This window comes from Sardina pilchardus, chromosome 12, assembly GCF_963854185.1.
Source record: "Sardina pilchardus chromosome 12, fSarPil1.1, whole genome shotgun sequence".
NCBI lineage: Eukaryota > Metazoa > Chordata > Actinopteri > Clupeiformes > Clupeidae > Sardina > Sardina pilchardus.
The window spans coordinates 17,514,591-17,524,590 of record NC_085005.1 but is presented as its reverse complement, the minus strand read 5'-3'; the positions used below and the strand labels follow the sequence as shown (position 1 = coordinate 17,524,590).

The 10,000-nt window shown below is 43.6% G+C and overlaps 2 protein-coding genes across 2 annotated transcripts in view; one reads left to right on the top strand and one right to left on the bottom strand.

Annotated features, from left to right (window-relative positions):
* Window positions 1-764, top strand: part of LOC134097376 (uncharacterized) — a 32,745-nt gene extending 31,981 nt beyond the window's left edge. The window contains exon 23 of the mRNA XM_062550261.1: window positions 1-764. This exon is cut by the window's left edge and continues 211 nt beyond it. The gene's annotated coding sequence lies outside the window, so the exon portion shown is untranslated.
* Window positions 765-878: 114 nt separating this feature from the next.
* Window positions 879-10,000, bottom strand: part of LOC134097335 (reticulon-4-interacting protein 1 homolog, mitochondrial-like) — a 15,432-nt gene continuing 6,310 nt past the window's right edge. The window contains exons 7-9 of the mRNA XM_062550213.1: window positions 9,830-10,000; window positions 8,126-8,218; window positions 879-2,311 (exon numbers count right to left, since the gene is read on the bottom strand). The exon at window positions 9,830-10,000 is cut by the window's right edge and continues 13 nt beyond it. Of these exons, the coding sequence (XP_062406197.1) occupies window positions 1,640-2,311; window positions 8,126-8,218; window positions 9,830-10,000 (936 nt within the window). The 3' untranslated portion in view covers window positions 879-1,639. The remainder of the gene's footprint in view (window positions 2,312-8,125; window positions 8,219-9,829) is intronic.

The following is a 10,000-nucleotide window of genomic DNA, read 5'->3' as shown; positions in this document are numbered from 1 at the left end:
TAGACTCAGTCGTGCAGCTGCGCCCTGGGACCCATGAGCTCAGTCGTGCTGCTGCACCATCATGGGATCCATGGTCCCTGTCATGCAGCTGCACCATGAGGCCCACGGCACAGAAAGATGCGGTGCTGAACAAACTGGCATCACATTTGTATTACAAAACTCACCAGCCTTCCATTCAAATACCTCACATTGTAACTGTGTACATAGCGGCGACAGAGGGGGACTGGAGTGCTCAGGAAAAGGAATGTTTTGCTGCTTCTGATGCAAGCTGGATGGAGTTGAACATCTCTTTCATGTAGAGGATCTTGTACAGTACAGTCACTGGCTTGTGATGTTTTTCTTGCAGACAGACTGGCCTTCTTTATGTAAACAATTACTAGTAAATACCAACCAGCCTTTGGTCATCATTACTCCATCAAAACTGAACTTGTTTATTTTTTATTTTTTCCTTACACCATAGGGACTTTAAGGGAATACTTTTATTAATATAAGGTCGTAAGACATCTGTTCCTTCGAACCATATGACTGACACGGACACTCGCCCCCTCTGTCCAAGACTAGGAAGAAATTGGTCTTTTGCCACCATGCAGGATGATGGACAAAAGGGAGAAACTGAACTTCATTCCAATTACCTATTCTCTCCCATACACGCACACACACACTTTCACGCACACGCACGCACACACACTGTAAAATAGTTATGTTTTTGGAAGAAAATGTTTTGTTTTGTTCTGTCCTATGAAATAAATGTCTATTTGCTGATATCTCTACTTTGGATTCCACACGTATAGGGATGATAAAACACACACACACACACACACACACACACACACACACACACACACACACAATAAACACAAAAGTAAGAGTGTGTAAGAGTTTATTGCTTAAGGCAAACATGAACATACACACCAGCCATAAGGTGGTCCCTCCACCACAGAAGTAAATAAGGCTGTTGGGTTTGGACAGATTCCATGAGAGCCTTCGAAAAAGATACACTGTTTGAGGTAGAGCAAGATTGTGTGTGTGTATGTGGTGTGTGTGTGTGGTGTGTGGTGTGTGTGTGTGTGTGCGTGTATCCAACAGAAAGAGCGAAAGCACAAGCCCCTAAACTAAGCCACACCACACAAAACATCCATGTCAGAGTGATAGTTCACACACTATTTGAGCTGTGTTTGTTCATGTGTCTGACAGCATGAACCCCACGCCCGAGCTATCTCAAAAGTACCTGTTTTACACACGTTTTGTGTGTGTGTGTGTGTATCCAAAATGTGTTAGTGTGTGCCCCCACTTATATTTGCCTATTTGTGAGGGCGATTGTATGTGTGTATGTGTGTGTGTGTGTGTGTGTGTGTGTGTGTGTGTGTGTGTGTGTGTGTGTGTGTGTCTGCCTGTCTGTCAGAGAGAGAGAGAGGGAAAAAAAACATTAAATCTTGTAAGGTTCCAACTTCCTCACATTACCAAGCTTTCGTACCATTTTCACTTTGTGTCAACACTGAAACCTGCTCTAGCAGTTCCCTTTATGGTATTTGTCAGTGTATGTGTATGTGTATGAGTGTGTGTGTGTGTGTGTGTGTGTGTGTGTGTGTATGAGAGAGAGGGTGTGTGTGTGTGTGTGTGTGTGTGTGTGTTTCCACTCTCACTCTCTGGGAGTGACTGGGAGTTGGCCATCTGTGGCCTGTGTTGACACAGTCTCAGTCATCTGGGTGCCCACTGCAGCCTGCGCCGCCATCTCTGCAGACTCTGCTTCTGTGCCCTGTGCCATCTCTGCAGGCTGTGCCGCCACCTCTGCGGACTCTGCTTCTGTGGCCTGTGCCATCTCTGCAGACTCTGCTTCTGTGCCCTGTGCCATCTCTGCAGGCTGTGCCGCCACCTCTGCGGACTCTGCTTCTGTGGCCTGTGCCATCTCTGCCGACTCTGCCTCTGCCTGTGCCCCTGGTTGCTCAGACTCCTCGGCGAGTGCAGGTCCCGTCTCCACGCGGCCTTCCTCCACAGCCTCCACGGCCAGGCCCTCCACCGCCATCGCAGCCGCCACCATCGCGGGCGACGGGGTGTGTGTTTGGGCGGCGTGGGTCTTCTCCTCTGCCACGGGCGAAGACGTGTGTTTGGCAGTGTGAGTGTGAGGCACGTCAGTGTCGTGTGTCACGGCGGTCGGGGTGTGGGCGTCAGTGTGTTTGGACGAGGAGGAAGATTCAGCTTCCTCGGTCGCTATGGTGATGACGGTTTTCCCCCGTGCTTGGCCGGTCTCAACCTTCCGGAAGGCCTCAGGGACCTGGGAGAATGGGTAGGTTGTCTCGACAACTGGGCGGATCTACGAGGACACAGATGGGACATACAGCGCAGGAGTTAATATTGGCTAATATTACAGTGCATACTGTACACACACACACAAACACAAACACTTATATTCTTAACACCAATTTACATACATACACAGACACACAAATACTTAACAGCTACCTACATAAATACACATACATGTGTACATAGTACATACATACACATTTATATACTATATCTAACACCTACATACATACACACAAACCCACATACATACACACATCTATATATAAATTATGCTGAATCAAATCCCTAAACAAAGGCTCTAATATGGAGTCCTCTACACAAACTAATAACACACACAAATATGAACTCTTTACACAAATGAATAAGGTCTCTACACAAGATCTACACAATCTAAAAGACCCGCCCCCCCCCACGCATGTGTGTGTGTGTATGTGTGTGTGTGAGTGTCGCAAATACTGACTAGAACCAAATCGTTCGGCAAAGCCATGCAGTGGGATAGAGTGAGTGGATGTGTGTTTAGTTCATCTTTGTGTATGTGTGGGTGTGTGTGAGAGTGTGAGTGTGTCAGAGAGGGGTGGGCCAGAGAGGGAGAGTATTTAAAAGTGATGAGTTTGGGGAATCCGACGAGCTCTGTGAGTAGCTCTGCTCAGGGCCATGACACACAGACACACACACACACACACACACACACACACACACACACACACACACACACACACACACACACACACACACACTCCAGGCCTGTCAGCGTCTGTCTGTACTGAATGGGAACCCTGGCATCGTCACGGAAACCAGGGCGGGATGGCATCCGGCCGCACGCACGAGGGTATGAGTAGAGCTAAAGCGCAGACAAAGAGAGGATTACACACACACACGCACGCGCACACACACACACACGCACGCGCACACACACACACACACACACACACACACACACACACACACACACACACACACACACACACACACACACACACACACCCCTGCTCACTCACTCATATAATCACTTGTTGACTCACTTAAACACTATAAATATTATATATAATATTCTTCATTGCATCTGAATACACTCACTCACACTCAAACACACATACACCCACACCCACATCTCAGCAAACAAACAGCATTCGATGTTTACAATGTACACACACGTTTGACCGTATCACACAGGCAACCACACATACAGTATAAAGACACACACACACACACACACACACACACACACACATCCATAAGCTTTGTGACAAAGCGTGAGATTATGTGCTTCACTCAACACATACTAAGCATACCAGAATGTGGTCTTTGGGCTTCTCTGTGTGTGTGTGTGTGTGTGTGTGTGTGTGTGTGTGTGTGTGTGTGCACATATATAGCGCTACACTAAACAGCACCATGTACACAACCCAGTGAGAGAGAACAAGTGGAGATCAGATGTTTTTGTGTGTTGACAGCAATCACATAACAATTAATCTCCTATACAGTCACGGTTTGTATATGTTTATGGCCATGCCATGCCAATTTGCTATTGTTGTTATTCTGTTAAAATCATGGAGGCTATATGACAACTTTAAACTGTAGCATTTGAATGATATTGTTTGTTATTATTACTGTATGTTGTTTTGGACAAACATGTCTGCCATGAAATCCAAGATAAGAGGTAAAGTGAGGCTTGATCTAGCGCTGTCTGGTCATCCCAGGTCAAAACGTTTCATGAATGACAAGCCAGGTGTAAGTATACTGTAAACAAGGAAGTGAAATATTTCCTTTTTGAATAGGGAAACACTACAGCCCATAGTTCATAACCATTTCCCTCAGACAAGAAAAATGTCAGGTCAATCAGTGACAAGAGGGGAAGACGAAACAAAAAACTTGATAAACAGAAGTAGCGACACAAAAAAAATGCAGAAATATGTTTACAAGGTAGACCCACATGCAGTGTTTCCTGGATGATGATGCTGTTTATTGGCAGTTTGTAAAGTGGAATCTCTGATCAATGTGATCGGTAAGGCTGGACCGGTGATTTCAAAGTTAGTGCCCGTCGCGAGGCAAGTGCTGCAACCGTCTCCCAATCGAGAGTTGCCAGACTCTTTTCACTTCGTGAAAGAATCTGGATATTTCCACGCTAGAGAAACATGGCCGTTTTCATAAAAACAAAAAGAGTAGGCGTGGTAGACCAACTGAATGCACAATTAAGCATGCACCCGGGAGAGAGTGCTTCCTCATCTAAGCACACATTAAGAAAAGAGCATGCCACTATTAGAAGCACATATAGCATAACTATGACTTATATTGTCTTCATCATAGCCTGGCATAGCCCTCCGTAAGCTTCCACTCAATTTTCATTTCCCTACAGCATCCTATTGGACTCGATTTCTCAGCGAACAGGGGAGCTGGTGGGGGGGGAGGCGGGTGTTAACGATGACCAGATAGCCGGACCAGGCTATCTTCATCACTGAATTAATTGAAAATGTTTCCTTTGAAAATATGCCCTCCATTTCCAATCAGCTACTGCAGTAGGCTATTCATCAAACATAGACAGTAGCAACAAAATATGTTAATAAGTAAGTATAGTCTACCCTTTGGCATTATGTAGACTATTTGTGGTGTTTTGCGAGCAAATAAATATAGCATAAATACACAGAATAAAGTTCTTAAAAATATGTGGAAACCTGATCAGAGTGACAACTGGCTGAACCAATAAGACAACATTACTAACATTAGAATTAACTAAGACTGGTTGTTAGGCTAGCTGCGCAGAATAAATCTCCATGGTAACTTATGCATTGCTTATCTCTTTTATGGAACCAAGTCAAGGCTTAATTCAGCCAGGATAACCAAAACACCACAGATTAATCCCTCCAAAATAACCATACCATACCATACCACCACACCATACCATACCACCAATAACCATAACAAACTCAAACACAACTCTGTGTGAGTTGTCATGTCACGTCCAACAGGCTAGCCCTCCCGCTAGCGCTTATCATGTCCACCCCAGACCCTGCCCTGCCCTGCCCTGCCCTGTCCAACACGACCCCAGCCCAGCTTCAGCTTGCACGGTTTCCCATTCTGCACCTCTCTCACTTGAGTCGTGCAGTGAGCCATAAGCTGAATCAGGAGTGCTGGTGTGTGTGTGTGTGTCTGTGTCTGTGTGTGTGTGTGTGTCTGTGTGTCTGTGTGACTGTGTGTCTGTGTGTCTGCGTGAGCCAGAGAGAGAGAGAGAGACAGAGATAGAGAGAGGGTCTATGTGTCTGTATGTGTGTGTTTGTGTGTGTGTGTGTGTGTGTGTGTGTGTGTGTGTGTGTGTGTGTGTGTGTGTGTGTGTGTGTGTGTGTGTGCATGCATGAACCAGAGGTAGAGAGAGATAGTGACTGCATGTCTGTATGTGCATGTGTGTGTGTTTGTGCATGTATGTGTCCTCCCTCACAATCAGTGCCCGAACTTCTCTCAACTAATAAATGCAATGAGTTTTCATCTTTTTTAAAGGTAAAATTGACAAAATCCGACTCAACATATCTGCTACATTACAAATTCAACACCTGGAACTTCCAGCTACAAATAGAGGGAAGCTTAACTTGATGTCAGAGTTCAACTTGATAGACCATGAAACACATGAAAAAACAGTGCAGAATCTCAGCTCCTCCACATGTGGCTTAGACACTCTGCCTACAAATTTCTTCAAAACTGTTTTTCCTCTTATAACCTCAGATGTCCTTCACATTGTAAATACATCACTGCTGTCTGGCACTTTTCCTAAGTCGCTAAAAATAGCTGTTGTAAAGCCACTGCTCAAGAAGAATAACCTGGATGCCTCCATGTTAAACAATTACAGGCCCATATCCAATCTACCTTTTATTGGCAAAATTATTGAAAAAGTAGTCTTTAATCAACTAACCACCTTCCTAACATCAAATGGGTATTTTGATTACTTTCAGTCTGGTTTTCGGGCAAATCACAGCACTGAAACAGCTCTCATTAAAGTTTTCAATGACATACGTCTCAACACAGATTCTGGTAAAACATCAGTCCTAGTGCTACTGGACCTTAGCGCAGCTTTTGACATTGTTGACCACAATATTTTACTACACAGACTAGAACACTGGGTTGGATTTACAGGCATAGTTCTAAACTGGCTCAAATCATATCTACAAGAGAGGAGCTTCTTTGTTGCCATCGGCAACTGTACCTCAACACCAACATCCTTGACCTGTGGTGTTCCCCAGGGGTCGATCTTGGGGCCACTATTATTCAACCTCTATATGCTCCCACTTGGACAAATCATCCAAAATAATTTGATTTCATATCATAGCTATGCAGATGACACACAAATTTACTTAGCTCTGTCACCAAAAGACTATGGTCCCCTTGAATCTCTATGTCAGTGTATAGAACAAATCAACACTTGGATGGCTCAAAATTTTCTTCAGCTGAACAAAGAAAAAACTGAAGCAATTATATTTGGTAAAAAGGAGGAAAGAATTAAGGTTGCCACTCTCCTTGAAACAAAAGGATTGAAAGCAAAGGATACTGTTAAAAATCTCGGTGTATTAATCGACAGTGATCTAAATTTCAACAGTCACATGAAAATGATAACTAAATCAGCTTTTTATCACCTCAAAAATATTGCCAAACTGAGAGGGCTAATGTCAAAACATGACTTAGAAAAGCTCATTCATGCATTTATCTCTAGCAGGGTTGATTACTGCAATGGGCTTTTCACAGGCCTTCCTAAAAAGACTATCAAACAGCTTCAGATGATTCAAAATGCAGCTGCTAGGGTTCTCACAAAAACAAAAAGAACTGAGCACATTACTCCAATTCTTAAATCTCTGCACTGGCTTCCAGTATGTCACAGAGTTGACTTTAAAGCACTACTAATTGTTTATAAATCAGTAAATGGAGCAGGACCTACCTATCAGACATGTTTCAGCAGTACACACCTTCTCGTCCTCTGAGGTCTCAGGAGAAAAACCTCTTAGTAAAACCTGCTGTTAGAACTAAACATGGCGAAGCAGCTTTTAGCTGCTATGCGGCTCAGCTTTGGAACCAACTTTCTGATGACATTAAAAAGGCCCCAACTGCAGCCTGTTATAAATCTAGACTTAAGACCAAATTGTTCTCAGATGCTTTTTGCTAACTGTCTCTTAATTATTCAATCTGGAGTCTTTTATGTTAATTATTCCTTATTGATTTGATCTTGATTTATGCTTTGTTTTTATTTTCTATTATGATCTTTTTATTATTATTATTTTTATTACTATTACTCTTTGCCCATCTATGCTTTTATCTGCTATAATTACTGTTTGGTTTTTGTTTATGTAAAGCACATTGAATGACCTCTGTGTATGAAATGTGCTATATAAATAAACTTGACTTGACTTGACTTGACTTGACTTGACTTGTGTGTGTTAGAGTTTGTGTGTGTGCGATTGTGTGTGTGTGTGTGTGTGTGTGTGTGTGTGTGTGTGCAATGCATGCGCATGCGTGCATGTCTGTGTATGTGTGCACACATGTTTCTGACTGTTCTTACTGTTCTTTACAAGGAAGAATATTTCCCCCAATATTCCCCCCTTTTCACAGTAGATATCATTCTTTGCATTTAAGCTGCTACACTTTGCATGCCAAATGTCCCTAGTTAACCAGTGGCCGTCGGCTTTTACTTCAGCAAACACCAGTTTAGTCATGGATTCAGTCAGGGGTGACATCGCGGAAAGACATGGAAAGCAGTATGCAGAATGTGTGTGTGTGTCTGTGTGTGTCTGTGTGTGTGTGTGTGTGTGTGTGTGTGTGTGTGTGTGTGTGTGTGTGTGTGTACCTTTCCTGATGATACCAGTTCACCAACTCGATCCAGTGCTACTCCATCAGGCACATAAAAGGCCCAACGGTAAAAAACACCTTTTACCACGCTCTGGAGGAGACAGAGAGAGAGAGAGAGAGAGAGAGAGAGAGATTAAAGACATCTTTTACCACAATCTGGGGGAGAGAGAGAGAGAGAGAGAGAGAGATTAAAGACACCTTTTACCACAATCTGGAGTAGAGGGAGAGAGAGAGAGAGAGAGATTAAAGACACCTTTTACCACAATCTGGGGGAGAGAGACACAGAGATAGACAGAGACTGAGAGAGAGAGATACAGAGAGAGAATAAGGCAAAAGACAGACATCTAAAGCAGCATTGTGGAGTTCTAGTATAAAACCAGCAAGCTACCTAGCAAATACAGGTGAAACACTGCAAGCTCTACCAATGGCCCAAACAGCAGAACACACTGCTTTTGGGCAGGAGAAGCATGATAACTGGCCTTCACATGCCCTTATACCACGAGAAGTGGTCATTTCTGATCAGTATGAGAAGCAGAACTACTGATAATCCAGACATTACAAAGAGGCCTTTTTTAATTCCCATTGTGCTCATATGATTCTAAATCAGAGGGACTCAGAGCATAGTGAGTGAGCCGACGTGTGAGTGAACGAACATGTGCGTGGGAGTGTATGTCTGTATTTTCTGTGTGTCTGTCATAACCTGTGCATTTAAGATACTACACTTTGCATGACAAACGTCCAGCGATGTATTTCATCTAGCAACATGACATGACATACATGCATATATACTATTCGTATGTGTGTAGAAGACTTCGGACTGTGACCCCCAAACAAGAGGACTGGCTCCAGCATATTTAAGGAACTATACCTGAGATCATAATTTAGAAGAGGGTAGTCCTAGGAACAGTTAAGATACTGTGCAGATTAGAACCCTTGAGTTTTCAATGCTCTGTTCTGTTCAATGCTCTCTGGAGCTTAGAGGGAGAACAACTGCCCGCAGAGGGGCAAGCAAGGTATTCCATCTTTTCTGTGTGTATATGTGTGTGTGTGTGTGTGTGTGTGTGTGTGTGTGTGTGTGTGTGTGTGTGTGTGTGTGTGTGCGTACACAGCATGCCATGACTGTATTGTTGATCTCATTGCCAGTTCTGTTCAAGGTATATTTCCAAAAAATACGCCGATGTACAAACACTCATGGGTATTACCAGACTGGTTCAACAGCACTGATTATGTGTTTTGTAACATCCCTAACGCCCCTGATGTTGTGCTTATGGATACAGATAGAAAGGAGGTGTAAGTCCTTGAAATAGGTTGTTTTTATGATCTGTACATGTATATGGACATAGCCTTTTTTGAAAAGATGACCAAAAGAAAAAGGAATACCAACCCCTCCTTGCAAAGATCAGTGACCTAGGATATTCATGTAAGTTTGTGGCACTGATATTTGGCAGCCTGGGACAGGTCAACAATCTGACAATCAGTGGACTAAGGCTGGCAGGGCTATCAAAAGGAAAGTCTAAACAACTGGCAAAATTCTGCTCCATATCAGCTGTGAAAGGCCGTCTTTATGTGTAGCGTAGGCGATGCTTTATTTACCCTTGAATATCAAAGCTGTATTACCTCTGAGAATATCCGAATCCTTTCTGTAAAGAAATTTGATTAACGGATTCAATTAAAGAAAACTAATGTTTGTGGTTTTCCTTACCCTAATGGCCTTGTCATGCAAAGTCATTCCTGACTGCACGACTCCATCCACCAGGCCGAGAGAATCTGTGTTCCGCAGCAGAGGTGACACCAAGGTCACAAACTTTGCCCCTGTCCAAGGCTTCAGCAGGTCCATGGCCCAACTCTCCGTCTCTCCACCCACATTATCCAG